Source organism: Loxodonta africana, chromosome X (assembly GCF_030014295.1).
Source record: "Loxodonta africana isolate mLoxAfr1 chromosome X, mLoxAfr1.hap2, whole genome shotgun sequence".
Lineage (NCBI taxonomy): Eukaryota > Metazoa > Chordata > Mammalia > Proboscidea > Elephantidae > Loxodonta > Loxodonta africana.
The window spans coordinates 36,247,722-36,268,373 of NC_087369.1; the positions used below are offsets into that span (position 1 = coordinate 36,247,722).

Below are 20,652 nucleotides of genomic sequence, written 5' to 3' on the forward strand. Positions count from 1 at the left end.
ACGTACTATAATTTGGACATTGATTTCCCTTGATAACCTTTCTTCTTAGGCACCATCAAGACAAATATCAATAATTAGCAGTTCAACTAGGGCTTGGACTACAAATTTCAACTTGGGTAAACTACAGGAGGCCCTCCACATTCACTTAAGCATTGACAGTTTGAAGTATTCCCTATGGCCAACCCCCCTTTGGAATGAATTGATTTCCACTGAGCCCTGTGGAGTGACAAGCCGCTAGCAGAAGTGAGGACGTGCAAGTTGGGAGGGCTCACAGTGGCAAGCTACTCAATAATGCTGATTCTACACATTTTATTTCTGAGCAAACTTCTGGGAACGGGGAGGGGCGCTAGCAGCTGCCTATCAAGAGCACCTGCATTTCCTACTTCAAAAGCTCGCGCTCTCCACGCACATTCCAAAAATTATACAGCTACTGTAGGTCTCGAACTGCTTTTCTTTTTTCTTTTCTTCCTTTCCTTCTTTGTCTTTTTGCAATGTAAAAGCCTTAAGGAAAGTTAAGACTGTTTACACTTTCAAGTCAATTTCCTAAGTCAGAACACCAACTGTGTGAGTTCTGCAGTTTTGACTTGGAATGGGGGAAGGGAAAGAAAAAGACTGTAAAGAGGGTGGTGCTGGGAAAGGGGGGCGGGGGTTCCTACTTCTTTCTCCTCTCCTCCCGTCCCCGCCCGGATCAGCATTGCTTACTCTCCTATAAAATATCCTAAAGTTGTCTAATTACAAGCAACCCTTGGAACCTTATTAAAGAGGGCTAAACGCCATTTTAAACTAATCGAATCAGACTTTCAGAGCAGGAGTGACTAAATAGAAATAGAATATCAGGCCCATATTTAATTTTACATTTTCTAATATTCACATTAAAAAAGTAAAAAAAAAAAAAAGACCAAATTACTTGTAGTAATACATTTTATTTAACCCAATATAACCAAAAATATTATAATTTCAACATGTAATCAATGAGATATTTTACTTTCTTTCTTAGTAAGTTGTCAAAACTCGGTCTGTGTTTTACACTCAAGGCACATTTCAACTCAAACTAGCCACGTTTCAAGAGCTCAACAGCCCATGTGGCTAGAGAGTACTGAATTGGATAGTGCAGTTCTAGACAGAGAGAGACACCTAATTTTTATGGTCAAGCAAGTTTGGAAAATGCATCTTTGCTTGGGGGAAACCTCAGAACCCACTCCTTGAAAATACATCTCTCTCATTCACAAAGCCTGGATTAGTTCAGAGTTGATGTGATGTTAGAATTCAGAAAACAAACAAGAACTTCAGCATTCACAGAAATGGGACACTTCAAAGTGAGGCAGATCACAGGAATTTTGAAAATATTGTTCGTGGTAAAAGACTTTATTCCACTATTGTGCAGATGTACCTTGTTGACGACATCACTCCCTTGGTCTGTGGTTTCCCTTTAAGGATGGAGCTATTTCTATGCAATTTCTTTAACACCCTACCCAGGAGGTATAGTTGGATAATCTCTGGAAAGTTACTTAAGTTTTTGATCTTGAATTTAAAATAGAGAGAACAATTCCTATTCCATTGGGTTGTCTGAGAATTAAATAAGAGAATCAGTGAAATGTTGATCATGCCAACAAAGCCAAAGATTGTTGAAGGTAACTTTCTAGCTCCCACTATAGCTCTACTTTCTTACTTCAGGTTATCCCCTTCATCTCCTGAGGGGAGGTTCTGAGGTTTCCCACCCTTTGTTCTTCCCTCCACTCCTCCCATCTCTAGATGGAGTATCCCATATTTCTCAGTGAGAAATTTGTATTTTTAAAGAGAAAATTGAAGGACCTCCTCTAAAATCACAGTCCTGGATACCAAAACCCAAAACCAAACCCATTGCTGTAAGAGTTGGTTCCAACTCATGGTGACTCTATGTGTTACAGTACAGAATTGCTCCATAGGGTTTTCTTGACTACAGTCTTTATGGAAGCAGATCCCCAGGCCTTTCTTCCATGGTGCTGAGTAGGTTTGAACTGCCAAACTTTAGGTTAGTAGTTGAGGCCAAACCATTTCTTCCACCCAGGGATCGTCTTGGATACAGACTTCCCTTTATTTCCTTGTTGAGAATTTTATGAAATCCCACACTTCGTTGTGTTTCACTGCAGGATATCCATTTCCTAAAGTAGTACTTGGCACATAGTAGGTCCTCTGCAAATATTCGTCGACTTTATATTCAGAGAGTTGCCAGGCCAGTTTCAGCCAGCTAAGAGCCCAGGCTGATAACCACTGTGCAATACTGTCTCCCTGGTAGTAAGAGCTCAAATATCTGATTTTGGGTAAGCTGAGAATGATATGCAAATTTTCATTAGTTTCCTTGCTATATTTTTAATTAGTGTAATGCTATCTTTTAAAGTCAGACTCTTAAATACTTTATGACCACTTTAAGTCCATCTTAATCACATTTACTGCTTTATTTTCTTAAGCAGAAAACACACAGAAAACCTTCAGATGGATGCTAAAGTAGAAATAAGCCATTTAAAAATTGTCGACATGTGGAATGTCTGGGAAGAAAATAAGCATAACAGGATCACAAAATCTGTCAAATATGTCCCTCTAATAATGATTTGAAGCTGCAGCTTTCTTTTAACAAGTTCTCACCAAAATTGTCATGTAAGAACCTAAGAGGTATATAAAAAAACCCTAAGTGTCCTAAACAAGCTTATTTTCAAAACGGCAAATGTTGTCAGGTCACTCCTCTGCTTAAATACATCCAGCAACTCTATTATTTATAGGGTAAAATACAGACTTCTCTGTGTATCAAATAATGTCCTTCATAAAGTGTTCCACACCTGCCTTTCCAGCCTGCATTATCACCTTCCACCTGGAGACCTGAGATCTCTCAGCATTTTTCCATTCTCTTAACAACCTATATTCTTGAGGCCACCTGGCCTTTGCACATGCCATTCTAATGGTCAGTGACGCTCCTTTCTCTTTCTTCCCAATAAACTTGCTTGCACATGGTAAAGCCTTCCCTGGCTTTCGTAGACCTCTCTGCTCCCATTAAAAAAAAAAAAAAGTTGCCCTCAAGTTGACCCCAACTCATAGTGACCCTATAGGACAGAGTAGAACTGTCCCACAGGGTTTCCAAGGCTGTAATTTTTACAAAAGCAGACTACCACATCTTTCTCCCAAGGAGTGGCTGGACAGTTTGAACTGCCAACCTTTTTTTTTTGTTAGCAGCGGAGTACTTAACCACGGTGCCACCAAGGCTTTGTAAATGCAGTTATTACGTTGCTTTGTTCAATGCTAAGACCTTTGTTATGCAATGCAGTAGTAAGCACTCAACAAGAACAGGTTGAATGAGCAAAAGAATGCTGATACTCATAGCTCAACAATATTAACGGAAAACAATATTGCCTGAAGGGGATAATATGTCTCGTGGTGGGTTTTCTTCTGGGGTATTCTCAAAGTAAGGGAACTACTAAATCCTAGGTTGTGACCTTCACAAGGCCCGTCCTGGGAACCAAGAAGTTTTCACTGATCAAGGCTTTATTAGAGAACAGCAGTCCTTGCTACACACAGCCCAATACCCACATGCCCTCCACATATAGCAGCTGTCTGCCAAATTCTGCCTTCCTGCCCAAACCCTACTTTATTCCGAATCTGAGGGAAGGAAATGAAGGGCTCTGTACTTTCTGTCCCTCAGTAACCTGAATCTTCTAGTAATAAAGGATCCCCCAAATCAAGACCTCAATTGGTTAATAATGAGAATACAATTAAAAGTGCATCATAAATTATAAAGTGCTTTGTTATATTATGACTAACACACAGTCATCATTAACAACTCTACCATCATCTCTATTAATAAAAATGACCCCATCTAATATTCTGATGTGGATACAGTATGGGTAAGTTTATAACCCATAGTAATGAACATACTATGTCTCATCCTTACTGGTAATAATCTTAAATGGGTTTATTTAGTGTTATACATATCACTGAATACTATTTTTACAAATGAAGAAGTTTCATCGTTACCATTTTTTATACTTAGGGCCTTTTAAGAGAATCTTGTCCTGCAATGAGAGCAAGTATTCTTCTCTTCATTACACACAGCTTTGATTTGTGTGTTTGTGCACCATCTCTAACTTCTAGCTGATGGTCAGTAAGCAGCAAGATATTTGGGTCCCAAGGTATTTATGTATGAGCCTTGTGATTTGGGGTAAAACATTTGACCTTTCTGAGCTTTTGTAAAAAAGTTATAAGAATACCTTTTCTCTGTATCTTGGGAGTTTTTTGAGAACCATATGGAGTCATATTACTGGTAATCTTTAAAGAAGCATGCAAATGCAGAGTACTAAAACTAACTTTATAAACTACAACAATTAAATAAAATGAGTATTACATCTTTCTGTGCTTCTTTTTGTAGAATTGATTTTATGCCATCTTCTTAAATTATTCCTTTCCCAAATTAGCTTTTTAATTCTTTTAAAACTAAATTCTTCTCAATGCTCATATTACTGCCTTGTGACACTCAAGGTAGTAATCTCTCTCTCTCTCTCACACACACACACAGGCACGCACGCACGCACACAATTAAAACAAAAAACCTATGAAGCGATACTTTCATATGTGTCATGAGCCCTGATCTTTTCTATTTTGTTTCATTACAAAACAAATTCCGGTAGTTATCCACAAATTGATTTCATGACTCACAGTTTGAAAAACATTATCCAACTAGATTAAAAAACAAAAAAAGCAATAAACCAAAACAAAACTAACAAAAAGGAAAATGAGGTCCCCAGCATCATTTCTTGCCATCCATCTGACCAAGACCACCTCTCATCATGTCCTAATCATATCACAATTTTTTCCTAACTTTTCAAATGGTCTTCCCTTTTCCTGGATTTACCTTCCTCTTATTTATTCCCCTGTCACCCCAGTGTGAAGCTTTTCCAAATTTTCTAGCCAGCTAGTTACTCCTTTCATTGTTCCTTCCTCCACTCCCCCAATGTCATGCGTACCTCTATTATGCTTCTTAGACGCTATTTGAATTGCATAAATACCCATCTACTGAATCCCTTACTTACATGTCTTAATTGTTTAAATGTCTGTCATCTTCAGTAAACCTTAGATTCTCTGTGAGTAGACTGGGATTTTGTCAAATTTTATATCCTGAGCACCTAGCACAGGGTCTGACACAGAGCAGCTCCAGAATAAACAGTGGTTAGATACAGGTTGCTTGTATATTTAAAGGTTAATTAAAATTTAGAGAATTGTCAGGGCTAAACATCCAATCTAGAACATAATGGTAGTTCACAGATTGTCGAAAAAAACAGGTAATCTTATGGCCAGATCCATCCCTTGGATGGGGCAACTAGGGTGGTCACCTAAGCCACCAGGCAAGATGAACTACCTTGTATTGTGGTAGCAGTTGGTGTCACTGGTAGAGGTTGGTGTTACCTTACTACTCTATTCTGAACATCATTATAATTCAACTTCAAAATTTCTATTCTTAATGATATTTCAAGGGGACTACAAAAGATTTCAACCATTCAGCATCCTTTCAACGCAATTATCTTGGGTGGTCATATATTGGTCCATTTGTCCTAAATGCACTTCTAGGGGCAGCCCTGGTTAGGAGATTGAATTTGCAAATTCCTATGGTCTACGGATTCGATGAATTTGTTCATTGTAGCACATATCTTAAGCAATGTTCATAAGCCACTGTGAAATTATGTCACACAGCTTATTTTTTAACAGTTAGGCTGTGTTAGGGCTGTTTCAGTAATCCATTGTTAGTATTTAAAAGTATGTACAATGTTTTTCTGTAAACACACATAACAGCTATGTATTATATAAAACAAATTGAAATTCAAGAATAAAATATTCGAAACATTATTTGAAATTAGCAGTAAAATGGGATTTTCAAGATAAATCCATGTTAACTAGGATTTGAAGAACTATGCTGGCACTTTAAATTTATTCATTTTCACAGCCTGCAGACGTTTTAATGTCTGAATAGCAATAAGAACAAATTACCTAAAAACATTTAATAGGATATAATAAATTAAGACTGAATGGTAATGCAAAAGTGGGTACAACAGGACAAAATTATGAATCTCTTATAATGATCCAACAACACTTAACGTGTAGAAACAACATTGGTATTCTGGAATATACAACCACAGTTGATCCTAATTTTTTCTCTCTTGTAAAATAGAAATTGCACATCAGTCTCAAAGTATTGCAAACTGTTCACTACATGCAAATAGTTATGTTTTGCTCACTCTCCAAGGGGACTCAACTTTTTTTTACAAAAGGAGCTAGGCTAGAAGAAGAGTTTCTCTGATGATATTAGCTATCCATTAGAGTCGTTCCTTTATGAGCAACAGAAACTGCCTCTGTCAGTAAGGGGACTTATAAGGAAATGGAAGGGCTCACAGGATTGAAGGGAAGGTAAACGAATTAGTTTGGAATAAGCAGGACTCCAAAGCGTCCCCATAGCAGGAGTAGCTTGTTGGTCTTGTCCAGGCATTCTCACTAGAATGGCTCAACTCCAACCTTATCACTCACCTCAAGATTAAAAGTCTCAAGAAAGAATATGATTGGCCAAGCTCTGGACACATGCTTAGGACCACTGGGGAACCAAGAGAAAGGCTTTGGCAGACCAACCTCTAGAAACCCCATTGGACAGAATACTTGATTTACTGTCCCATTATGACTGCTCAGTTACCCAAGAGGAACTTCAGATACTGTCAGTAAGGAGAACAGATGTTATACACCCTTCAGAATTGCTAAGTCCACCACACATTGTTTAAATGATTTTAAAACCCCTTTTCCTTTTTTTTTTTTTTCCTTATTTAGAAAAACTGCATTACAATAAGGAGTCGTGTTCACCAGTCAGAGGCTGGGGACCAGCACACCCCAGTTCCTTTTCCTTCCTTCCCCCCTTCCTTCCTTCCTCCCTTCCTCCCTTTCTTTCTTCTCCCTCTCTCCTTCCTTCCTCCCTTCCTCCCTTTCTTTCTTCTCCCTCTCTCCTTCCTTCCTTCTTTCTATATTTCTCTTTTTTTAGGTAAAAATATATATAACAAAACATTTGATATATGGCAGCCATCTTTATGAGTACAATTCAGTGGCATTAATTATACTCACCATATTGTACAACCATCATCTCTACCCATTTCCAAATATTTTCATCCCCATCGTTTACTTTTCATTAAACCCCTCTCTTAATGCAAGAAAGTTGACTTAAATAACAAGTCTATTTTGATTTCTTTTTTCTTTTTATTTTTTTTTAACTGTGACTTACAATTTGTTCTTTTAGCATCACTGCAGTCCATTTATCTGTTTTATCAAGTAACAAAGAATGTTTAAAGGTAGGCTACAAAGAACTTTTGCATTCTTATCACTCCATCTTTTAAAGCAGGAGTTAGCAAACTTTTTCTGTAATGATCCAGATTGTTAATATTTTGGACTTTGTGAGCTATAAGGATTCTGCAGCAACTACTAAACTCTGTCTCTGTAGAGTGAAAGCAGCCATCACAATATAAAAATGAATAGGTGCCGTTGGGTTCCAATAAAACTTTATTTATGAAAACAGGCATCAGGTGGTATCTGGCCCTGTAAGTTTGCTCTTCTAAAGAATTTGATATTCATAGGATCAATAATATTAAGAATCTTATACTTTTGAAGCTCTGGTGGCATAGTGGTTAAGAGTTCAGCTGCTAACCAAAAGGTCGGCAGTTCAAATCCACCAAGCGCTACTTGGAAACCCTATGGGGTAGTTTTACTCTGCCCTATAGGGTTGCTATGAGTCAGAATTGACTCCGCAGCAATTGATTTGTTTTTTTTGTTTTGATACTTTCTATAAGCTCGGCTATTAACCAAAAGGGCAGCAGTTTGAATCCACCAGCTGCTCCTTGGAAACCATATAGGGTAGTTCTACTCTGTTCTATAGGGTTGTTATGAGTTGGAATTGACTCAACGGCAATGGGTTTGGTTTGGTTTAGGTTATACCTTCTATTAAAATTCATTTCATTGCAAGTACTCTGTCATGGGTAGAATTATGTCCCCCCAAAATGTGTATATTAACTTGGTTAGGCCATGATTCCCAGTATTCTGGGGTTGTCCTCCATTTTGTAATTGTAATTTTATGTTAAAGAGGATTAGGGTGTGATTATAACACCCTTACCAGGTCACCTCCCTGATCCAAAGTAAAGGGAGTTTCCCTGGGGTAAGGCCTGCACCACCTTTTATCTCTCAAGAGATAAAAGGAAAGGGAAGCTAGCAGACAGTTGGGGACCACATACCACCATGAAATCAACACCGGGAGCAGAGCGCGCCCTTTGGACCTGAGGCTCCTGTGCAGAGATGCTCCTAGACCAAGGAAAAACTGATGACAAGGACCTTCCTCTGGAGCCGACAGAGAGAGAAAGCCTTCCCCTGGAGCCAGCGCCCTGAACTTGGACTTCTAGCATACTGGGCTGTGAGAGAATAAACTTCTCTTTGTTAAAACCATCCACTTGTGTTATTTCTGTTACAGCAGCACTAGATGACTAAGACATACTCTGAGGGGTGTCACAGATGAGATATTTCCTCATAATAACAATCAGCTCAACCTACCATGTGAAGTCTTATATTCTATGGTAGCATGTTAATCCGGTGTTTCTGTTTCTCTGAAATGTTTCTCAAAATGAGCTTAAGTAAAATAAAAGGGAGACCCTTAGGACAAAGAGTGAATTAAAATTTGAAGGACTATAAAGGTATAAACTATAATTTGCTATTCACACACAAAAAAGTAACACTGAATCCATAAAACCTCAGGGAAAAAATGCCACCATACAGATGTGCACTCATATAAGATTAACCTACTATTTTTCAGTTACCCATGTCCTTGAATTTTCCGTCTTCATTAGTTTTGATCAGAGTGCCTTGATGCAAATTCATTGCCAGAAAGTTCTGTCAGTTATAGCCTCACAAAGGAGCAAGACTTTTAAAATTTTCTTACTGTGATGTTTGCAAACAGTCCTAGTAGCTGGCTTGTACCTATAATTTGGTCATATATAGTAGGAAGATTTACCATTATTATGATGGGATACTAGCTATTCAGCTTGATGAATAGTTCATCCTGCTCCAACTCAGCTGTGAACAGGCCTCTTGTGCTATAATTTGTCAATTTTATCATCGTTCAAAATTTACAACTTATGTCAGAACATTTTCTCACTCTCCCTGTATGGCTTGCTCAAAGCTAGCTCTTTCCTTATGCTGCCTTTCACAATATTGTTCCCCACCCCCTGGTTCACAAAGTCATTTTTTTTCTCAGTTGAGCTTGAGAATCCCAGAGGTTTAATGGTGGAGTGTTAAGAAGGACTGGGGACATAAATAACTACTGTAAAACAAACACCACCATTTCTTCTAGTCTTGATCCAAGACTTCTCCTGAATGCTCACCTACTGCCTTGAATATGCTGAACTCATGAGGCTGAGAGTGTTGACATGTTGTGAGGTTGGCAACCAATGTCACAAAACAATATGTGTATTAATTGTTTAATGAGAAACTAGTTTGCTCTGAAAACCTTCATCTAAAGTACAAAAAAAAATTAAAAACAAGCAAATGTGAGAATTTCTCAAGTATTCTGGACACAGAAGAGGAGAGGGCAGCTTAGTGTAAGGGGACATTCTTTGATATGAGATGAGGTAAGAATGGCAGGAAGGACAAGCTTGGGAACAATTTGCCTCAAGGAATAATATAATGAAATTTTCTTTTTTTCATTATTTATACATTCATTAATTTAAATGAATGTTGGTTGAATGCTCAATATACGAAGAGATTGTTCTATGCACTAAGGAGATATTGCTGCCCCCCCGCAAAAAAACAAGGTCCCTGCAAAGTTCACATTTTAGTGTGAAATACAGATAGTAAACATGCAAACACATATTACAATTTCATTAAGTAAAAACTGCTATGAAGAAAGTAAAGCAGGAAGTTGGAGAGGAAGTAAATGTGTGTGTGTTCTCTTTGAGATAGGGAGGTTACAAAAGGTGGGTCTAAGAAGATGAGAAGAAACCCCAGTGTCACAATGGTTAAGCACTCGGTTGCTAACCAACAGGTCCATAGTTCGAATCCGCCAGCAGTTCCATGGGGGAAAGACCTGGTAATCTGCTCCCCTAAAGATTTCAGCCTAGGAAACCCTATGGGCAGGACTATGCTGTCCTATAGGGTTGCTATGAATCAGAATCAAGGGCACACAACAGCAACAGGATGACGTTAGAGCAAGGCATATATAAAGGGAAGTGTACAAAATGTTGAGAGGGAGGCGATTGGGATACAGGGCATAGGAACTGAAGGTAGATTAGAATCCTGAGGCTAAGAGAAAAGCAAGTTTTAAAGTATGTGAGGTAGGAATAAGCATTAGGAGGAATAGAAAGAAGGTGTGTGAGAAGTGGCAAGATCAGTGTGGCTAGAACATCCTCCTTGCAAAGTATCGCATTTCATGAAAACTACTTATATGAGCACTCATCTTAGATTTCATTAAACAATCATTTCTGCTTCTCATTGCTTCTATGTTTATGTGAGCAGCTTTCTTTTTTCAATGTGGGATTTGAAATTGGTATACTTCGTTTTTTTTTCTTTTTATAGATTCTTACTCTCTTGATAATTTCTTACTCTAAGAACAGGGATTCCCTAAGGGATGGCACACTTTTCATTCATTTCAAGCAGTTATTTATTGCTGCGGTGATTACAGTAAGTTATAGGTTTTGTCCTTGCTTCTTTCCAATAACATACAGCAATCCATCATCTTCTTAAACCTGCCATGCTGGACAACAGAACTTCAAGAACAACTCATTGAAATTATCCAATTAATTTAATATACTTATTTTATGAAAGACATATTTGATGGGCAATGATTTAGGGCCCCTCTTTGAACTTCTGCACTCTGCCAAACTCCCAATAAATCTGATATTTACTACTTCTGAAAAGATGCATATGAGCCAAGAAGTTGTAGAGGAGTTTCTAAGCAGCAATAAAAGGCCAACAACGTATGCTAAGAATGAAGTGCCCAACTGTTTACTGTATTAGCCAAAATAAACGAACAAACAAATCCATTGGCATCAAGTTGATTCCAATGCATAGCGACTGTATAGGACAGAGTAGAACTGCCCCATAGGGTTTCCAAAGAGCAGCTGGTGGATTCAAACTGCTGACCTTTTGGTTATCAGCGGAGCTCTTAACCACTGAGCCACCAGGGCTCCAAGGGACTAAATTCTCATGCCATTCCCAGCCAATAACATTGAAAAGCTCACTTCAAAATGTATCCCCATACTTATGCATTGCCATACCCTAAAGCCAATGACTGCAGACATATTCTCTTAGTAGTAAATTTTCACAATGATTTTGTTATGTTAGTCTATGTCCTCTAATTACAGAAAGCAGGATAGCTTCCTGACCACAAGACAAAGTCCTATGAGATTTTATTTCTGCTAGGGAAATATAAAGGACCAGCATGATGGTAGGAATCGTTTTTAACATTGGTGTCCCAATGAAGGGCAACAGATGGCAGAAATTTTTACTCAAGTGATTTTTCCACCAAAGTTTCTATCAGCGTTTGAGTCCCAGCAGTGTGGCTGTTAAGAAGCCGTCAAATACACCAGCCAGCTGGTAAAATCAGCACTGTAAAACTGACTGTGTAGAAAACATATTTGTATCCAATTTGGTCTTTTATACCATATGCCTTTTTCTAGATAGCCTTTGATTTAATCCATAAAAGTCGGTTATCTCCTATCATGTCCTTTGAGGGTGTAGGTAACCAATTAGGTATTAAGGTGTAGCCAAATAAAAATACAAAAACTCACTCTCTGTAGCGCTTATCATTGCTGGGCAAACCAATGGCTTTTTAATGGCAGCACCTGTTACTTGAGGACTTTCTAAGCTGTAGGCATAGTAGCGAGAAGAATTAGAAACCTGCACATTTCCAGTAAGAGCAAGAGACCCTATTCTTGGACTCGTCTGTCTCAAACTTTGGGACAGGAGTTATCCCAACTCCAATGTGCTTTGTGAATCTAAACTCTTAAGAATCAGGTCCTGTACAAACTGCATTAGAATTTGCTCCAATCACTACCAAGTCCAGGCAGAACTGAAGAGCAGCTAAACTTGTCTTTGACATTCTTGGACTAGTCTTTCTTTGCCTTCTCTTCCCATCTCAAAGGCACTTTTGCCTTTTTTTCCTCCTATTCCTTCCCTATCTGAGGGATCACAGGAAGATTTTCATGCTATAACTAAGTGGTTAAGCTGTAGTTTCCCCTTCTCCATGCAAATTTCCTATTTGAGAAAAGTGAAAGTGTATTTTACTGAACAAGAACATTCATTTAAACAAGTTTTTTTTTTTTTTAAGAGTTGACGGTGGGACCACATGAACATTACAATATTGCATATTCAATCCATGCTGACCTAAATATCCTCAACACAATGAACTAAGATTTATTATTACATCATAAATAGGCATAGTTGTTGACTGAATTCATTTACAGCAATGTATATCAATATATTGCACATCTACTGCACAATACAAATTACGGGGCGGTAAAACATAGCAACACTGTAGCGTATGCTAGAAAACTAATTAACATTAACAAGGCTACCTCTTTGCCTGAAAACGGCAGTTAACGCATGACGAGATAACACATTGCCGTTTTATCCCGTGTTTGCTTAGCATTCATTAAGGTTTAAAAATGTTTCATCTAAACAATCACACTTCTGTTTACTTCCACAGATTGATTTCAACTGAAAGTTCTTCAGTTTCAAGGTCTCACGCTTGCTCATGGAACCATTCTTGAGAAAGTACTGTTAATATTGAATATGGTTCATTAAGCAACATTATTCCATAAAACAAACAGGCTCCATTTCCAGTCATAGGGAGAATACTCAGCTGTTTTAAATACTTAATCTAATGGAGATTTTTATCATTTCTACCATCAACTTCAAGAATTTGCAGTCCCACCTAAATAACAACCCATGGTTTAAAATTCATCTTTTTCTAGTCTAGAAGAACATGTTAGAGCTAAATGTAAGGGTATTTTATGATTTCCCCTTTCCTGATTTCACTCAAGGGACTTGATAGCACACCATTCACTTGATCACTATATGAGTTAACATTATTTTCATTGCTTTACTTCATGGCACTAAGCTTTTCCAATGAAAACTCCCATTAACATTTCTTTTTGTTAGTTAGAAAACGAGTAGGCAGAAGTGTCAGCTATCTGAGGGCAATATGTTTGGCTGAATTGGAATTTGCCTCAATTCTTAATCCAAGAGCGATACTTTGAGAAAATGTCATAAATATTTAAAATAAAAAAGTGGAGGTGGGTAGTGAAATTCTCAGATTGCTTTTTCTGCATTTCAGATGTTTGGGACCAACAATTCAGTAAATAATTATTGGTTCTTATAGATATGGGCTGAAACTTATAAAGAGTGATTAGTTATCTAAGAACTTATATATAATGAATAATTATTTTGTGGTAAATGCTATACTAAGTGATTTATACACATCTCATTGTTATATCCATTTTAGAGACGAACAAGCAGAGACATGGAGAAGGTTAAGAGACTTTCTCAAGATTCTGTAGATATTAAGCTAAAGGAATTGGGATTTGAATCCAAGCCTTCTGAGTCTGGAATCCAACCTCTTAAGAAATTGTCTAAACTTCTATTACAGTTGAAAGTGACATGTCAATATTTTGGAGGATGATAGAACTTTGCATATGCACTCAATAACTGCTTGTTGAGTGAATGCATAAACATGAATAAAATAATGTGAATAAACAAATAAACTTATTAACAAACCTATTTTTAGGGCATATAACATGATCGATATTTTCTCATGTAAAAAATGTGATATCCTTAAAGAGGTTCCCTATAGAGGCATGATATTGTTTTGGAATATCTTGAAAAATATTAATTCATAATTTTATCATTCCTCTGTGACACACAAAACATAATCGCTTTGCACGGAACCAGATCATTTTTCTGATATTAGGGGTCACTTTATATTGAATGGCAACACCAAGTGAGGGCATGGATTTCTCTTTCTAAAAGTGAAAATGATAAATAGAATGAAATAAAAGAAGTTTGGTAGAAATATATATGGATAAGCATAAAACGTACTTTTTTTTCATTTCTAGAAATGATATCTCTGCTGAATATGGTACATATGATGAGCCCTCAAACTCCAATGTAGCCTTAATGTATATTTGTTTAGCATATGGATGGCTTGATCGATTTTCCTCAGAGTAACCTTTACTGGTTCATGGCAGCAGATCTGTCTGCTGATAACAAGCACCATCTACATTCTGTTTCTTAAAATAATTTCTTAGGAAAAATGTAAACTCTTGCTTGTATTCATTCTTAGTCAATCAACAGCTGATGTTGGCCAAGGTAGCTGATATCGGCAAATTTTAAATTTGTCTTACCCATGCAGGTGGCTTACAGTGTTTTATTAGACACATTTTCACAGCCTTACCTCGAACGGAAAGATAACCTTAGGCATATTGGCTGTGCATGTATGTTTGTGTTTGTGCATGCAAATGCATGCAAATGCATGCAAACACAGGTGCATGTTCATGATTTTGGACCTACGATCACCAGGAATGAAACACCTTAACTGTTTACTGGATTTTTAATATCATTCATAGCCCCTTAACCTGAAGAACTTCTTCTTGGGCATACAGAATTCCCCTTATTATTTCATATATACATTGAGAAATAGTAGAATAAATAAAATATGAATTTCTATGCCATCTTCTTTCCAATGTTCTAATAAAGGAGAGAAGTTTTGATAAGATGTTATTCAACTTCAACTAAACTACACTGACAAGAACTGAAGACCCTTGGAAAATCTCTAGTCATTCAAAATTATTATATAGTCACTAGGCTGTATAGCAGTGAATATATTAGAAAATCAAATGACATCAAAGTCATTTGTTTTTGACTTCTTTTTTGGGCCAAGTTAGAATAACAGGGACCAGATTTAATCTCCTGCCCAAAGAATTAGAAAAGAATGGACACAATATTTGAAACAACATTTTTCAAGACATTGAATACCAGGAAATAAAGGACAGTGATCCTGAGAGACTGGAAACAAATGAGGTGAGTCCTATGATTGCACCAGCTTACAGTCTGGAGAGGGTCCCAGGCTATGGAGAAGGAAGAGGAAATCTATGGAAAGCCTGAAGGCTTCCCTGCATTGAAGGAATGGAACTGGCACCCTAAGGAGTCCAAGGTGGCTAGAGTTCACAGGGCAGAGTACAAGCAATAGATACACAGAGAAAGAACTCTGGAGATCTGCAAAGAGATCCCTTCCAGTCTTCAGCTGAGAGCTGATCAGCTGATGCATGTATGACACAGGGCTTTGACCCAGGCATTCTGGCTGGAACCTCTGCTGAGAATTTGCATTTCCACTCTAGATATACTGAGTCAGAATCTACATATTAACAAGATTGGCAGGTGATTCTTATGTATAACTTCCTGGGAATTTGTTAGAAATGCAAAAATAAATTGAAGCCCTGGTGTGAAAGCTATCTAAGGCTAGGGAAAGATCTACCCAAATGGATTAAAGGGAATAATCACTGGAGGTCATATATGGCTGGGCCACAGTGGAAAATCCCATAATTCACACAACATCAGGGAGAGTACTCAGTTGGATTTTTCTCAGAAGTGGGACAAAACTAGCTGCAGACTTAAACTGCTCTGACCACATCTAACAAAATTCAAAAGACCCCAAAGGATCAAACTGTTTTCAAGTAAGTTAACTGTGTCCTAGAACAAAGGTCAAGGATATTTATATGAATATAAAAATATCTAGCATTCCACAAGTTAAGATTCACACTGTCTAGCATCCAAATCGTAGAGACCCTATAGGACAGGGTAGAACTGCCCCAAAGGGTTTCCAAGGAGCAGCTGGTGGATTCCAACTGCCGACCTTTCTGGTTGGTAGCTGAACTCTTAACCACTGCACCACCAGGGCTCCTATGAGTTGGGATCCACTCAACAGCAATGGGTTTGTTTGTTTTTGGTGTAGCATTCAGTTGGAACCCTGGTGGTACAGTGGTTAAGTGCTTGGGCTACTAACCAAAGGCCAGCAGTTCGAATCCACCAGCCACTCCTTGGAAACCCTATGGGTTTTTTTGTTTTGTATTAGAATCCAATTGCCAGATGTTGTGGATTGAATTATGTCCCCCCAAAAATATGTGTTGTAAATCCTAACTGCTGTGCCTTGTTTATAATGCCGTTCGGGATTGGGTTGTCTTTGTTATGTTAATGGACAGGACTAGTACAGGATGTGTTGTAAGTCAATCTCTTTTGAGATATAAATGAGATTAAACAAGCAAGCTAAAAATGCAGAGATGGGGGAAGATGCATCCCAAGCCACAGGAAGATCGCCCAGGAGCTGAAGCTCAGAAGATACAAGGACCTTCCTCCAGAGCTGACAGAGAAAGAAAGCCTTCCCCTAGAGCCAGTGCCCTGAATTTGAACTTTTAGCCTCCTAAATTGTGAGAAAATAAATTTCTGTTTGTTGTTGTATTTCTATTACAGTAGCACTAGATAACTAAGACATCAAAAGAGACTGGAAAAATAACACCTGTAATTAGGAGAAAAATAATTCAGTTGAAACCAACCTAGAAATGACAAAGATGATAGAGTTACTAAACAATAATATGTTACTGTAACTTTGTTCTATATTTTTAAGAAGGTAAAAGAAAGATTGAATAGGTTGGTAGAAGCATGGGAAATATAAAAGACACAAATCACAGTGCTAAGAGATGAAAACAATGTCTAAGATTAAAAATATGCATTGGCTGGGATTAACCACAGACTAGATTTTTCAGAAGATTAGATTAATAAATTTGACAATAATAATCATCTAAAATGAATCACAGATGAAAGAAAAAGAATAAAAAGAAAATCTACAGAACATCAGTGAGTGGTATGACAACTTTTAGCAGACCAATATATGTATAATCAGAGTCCCTAAAAGGTGGGAAGAGGAAGAAAAATAATTTAAATAATAATGACTGAATTTTTTCTAAACTTGATGAAAATTATAAATCCACAGTTCCAATCAGCTTAACAAACCTCAGGCACAAGAAACATGAAGAAAACTATACCAAGGCACATCATAAACAAATTGTTTCATCCCCAAAGCACTTCCTAATAAGCATCCTGCATGCTAATCTACGTCTCAGAATTGGCTTCTCATGGAACCCAACCTGAAATATATGTCAAAATCAATACCAAAATATCTGTCATATGGGGAGTTGAACGGAGGTATAGATGCATGCCTGTATTTGTGGAAAAAGTCACACAATACAGGAATGTATCTATCCAATAAAAAATATCTATACAATATAATAAGAAATTTATAAAATATCTATACAATAAAACAACTATACAATAAAAACTACAGATTAAAAAGAAATAACTACCTTGTGTGTGATATCTCTGGAAATGTTGAGAGGTCTATACATCTCCCCAGAACATTTTATACTACCCTAATACGATTTTGTGGTTCAGGCAGAGCCCTCGTGTTACTGTATTAGCTCAAAATTCATTTAGTACTATTAAAATATGTATCTGCTATATGATGGCAGATTAGAAATCCATGAATTTGCTCAATCTTCAAATGCCAATGCTGATTGTGTATACAAGTGTGAATGATATACATAAAGTTACACAAAACTTTTAAAGTATTCATTTTCTGTGTTTACTTATTATACACAAGGTATTTATGTGCTTAATTCCTTAATATCAAAAGGCATATTAGCTATGCAAAAAAATTGAAAATGGTGAATTGTGTACTTGAATATGATATTGCTTTTATGAATCTAGGATTTTGAAATATCTAAGCTATTTAATAAACTACGTTTTCTTTGCCTTTATCTGTCTTTACTCAGAATTTTCTGACTTTTAAAAATCGGCTGCAATTCAAATCCACTTGATTGAAATTTGCTACTTGAACAATTTGAGCTAAAAAATTTCAAAACTACTCAGGCCTTGGTTTAATAAGTAAAATATTTTTTATACCTCAACAATATATGCTATACCTTAAATTATATCCTCCACGATCTAATTTACCTTTATCTGCATGCTCAAAAGACACAGCAAGTTGAAATTAAACCATACACTGGTTATAATCCATATGTTGCATCTCTATTAACATAAGCCGTAAAAAAATCAATAACTACCACCAATTAGCTCTGCATTGTTTTGGCCTCTGGACTATCTCAGAAGACATTTTGTCAATAAAATATACAAAAAATATTGCTACATCACCAGAAATTGTCTTTAAGGAAACAACTGTAATTTTATCATGATGGATATTTCTAGCAACTACATTATTGCTAAGTATACCACAAGTTTTCCTTCTGGAAAATAGGTTCCAACATAAGGCAAATACACACACTTCCCCAGAGCCACAGTGCACCCTGTTGTAAAATGCTTCTCCATATCACAGATTCAATTATCCCTTTGTAGTTCGTCAGATTTTTAACCAGCTATGTCTAAGTTAATTCTCATCTTGACACAAAAAGTCCAAAGCAGAGTTTCCTGACATGATCATTATGATGCTGTTCTATTATGTGTAGTGATGACAATAAAAGTCAGGAATTATAAATTTGCATCATCCTTCATAACCTGAACTTAAGGAAGTTAAGTGGTCAAGAATCATGGTGAAGATAAAGACAATTTAGAAAAAAAAATCTCAAAAAAACATACCTTAAGATACCATTTGTATTTGGCATGTTCCCAGTTCTCAGGAATTTGTGTCTTTTTGAGAAACTGCTCAGCTTCTGTTAGCCATTGATTAAATACCTTTATATCATAATGAAAATGCCGCCATTTCTCAACAGATCTGTCAAATCGCCTGGAGGTAAAAAATATGAATAAAGAAAAAGACATAGATTATATAAAACAAATTATATAGACATAGTATATAAATATATATATATATATATATATATATTGGTTTCCATGATAAGGATTTGATTCTGATAGCTTCTTTCATTTATAGACTTCAATGTCCAGTAACAGAAATAATAATTAATATTGAATAGGAGTGATGATTTAAAATAAAAGGCTATGATTTTTCCTTTACATGTGAACCTATTTCCTGATTGAAACAAAGACCAAGACAACTACTTTGGAAGGTTAGCATTTTTAATATGATGATCATATTTAATATTTTTAAATTCTAGGAACTTAGAAATAGTATAACATTACAATTTGTTAAATATGTGGCAGCTGTACATTCAATTGCAAATTACTTTTTGATCAAAATCAGATTATCTCATAAAGGCTATCAGTTCCAATATTACTCTCGATCCAAAAGAGTCTATTCATTAAGATACTCAGGCATAAATTACAGATGTAATTTATAACATAGCCTCCAAAACCCAAAACTCATTGCCATCAAGTCAATTCTGACTCAGTGACACTATAAGACAGAGTAGAACTGCCCCATAGGGTTTCCAAGGAACGCCTGGTGGGTTTGAACTGCTGACCTTTTGGTTAGCAGCTGTAGCATTTAACCATTACATGCCAGGGTTTCCAATGTAGCTTCAGATATAAGCAATTAACCAACAAATTGATATGCTAGGCTAAATCTGGTGATGAACATTGCCCGCATTTAGCTTTCTTGTTTTATTGTATCCACTAACATTTTTAATTGGAAGGCTGAAGGAAGTTTGTATAAGGCAATATGTTCACACCTCCTATGAAAAGAATGTTAAGGAGCAGTATTTGATCATTTTTTGGATCATAGAAGAGACTGAGGCAGAAATGATATGAACCAGGACTTTATAAGGAGCCCTGGTGGCACAAAGGTTAAGCATGTGCTTGGCTGCTCACCAAAAGTTCGGTGGTTTGAACCCACCCAGAGGCTCCAAGGGAGAAAGGCCTGGAGATTTACTCCTGTAAAGATTACGCCTAGAAAACCTGATGGGGCAGTTCTACTCTGTCACATGGGGTCTTTAGGAGTCAGAATCCACTTCATGGCACACATCAACAACAACAGGACTTGATGTATACCCTAAGACAGTTGCACTTAAGAATCACATAAAGAGATGAGAACAAAACAAAAACAATGATGGGGGTTGGGGGCACTCCAGACTACTTAAATCTGTATCTTGGGCATTTTAAGCACCCTAGGTGATTCTATCGTGCAGCTAAGAAATCCACTTGTTCTCAGGTCAGGTTGAAGTCTTACACAGGGTTTATGATCTGTCTGCCAGGTCTCCTGCGGTCTGGAAAAACAAGAATCGGCTAGCAATAAACCAGAAGCCATCCTGCAGGTTTCTGGTTGTGGGGCTGCCTCAGTAGTCTGTCAAGGTTCTCCAAGTTCTACTCTTAAGAAACAATGGACTATTGTTTTGAAAATGTTGACATCTTCTTAGACCTTTACCCCCATTTGTTTTTGAGTGCCTTCAAGTCAATTCTGACTCTTAGCAACCCCAAGTGACCAGTGAAACTGCCCCATAGGGTTTTCTAAGCTATAATTTTTATGGAAGCAGATCACCAGGTCTTTCTCCCTCAGAGCAGCTGGGTGAGTTTGAATCACTAACCTTTTGGTTGCTAAATACAGCCAGTTTAAAGATAAGAATTCTGTCTTCAAAAATCCATAAGCCAACCACTTAACCA

At 37.1% G+C, this 20,652-nt stretch overlaps 1 protein-coding gene across 1 annotated transcript in view; it reads right to left on the reverse strand.

The window, feature by feature from the left end:
- DMD (dystrophin) overlaps window positions 1–20,652 on the reverse strand; it is a 1,889,362-nt gene that overhangs the window by 1,223,186 nt on the left and 645,524 nt on the right. The window contains exon 39 of the mRNA XM_010599731.3: window positions 18,733–18,880. Within this exon, the coding sequence (XP_010598033.2) occupies window positions 18,733–18,880 (148 nt within the window). The remainder of the gene's footprint in view (window positions 1–18,732; window positions 18,881–20,652) is intronic.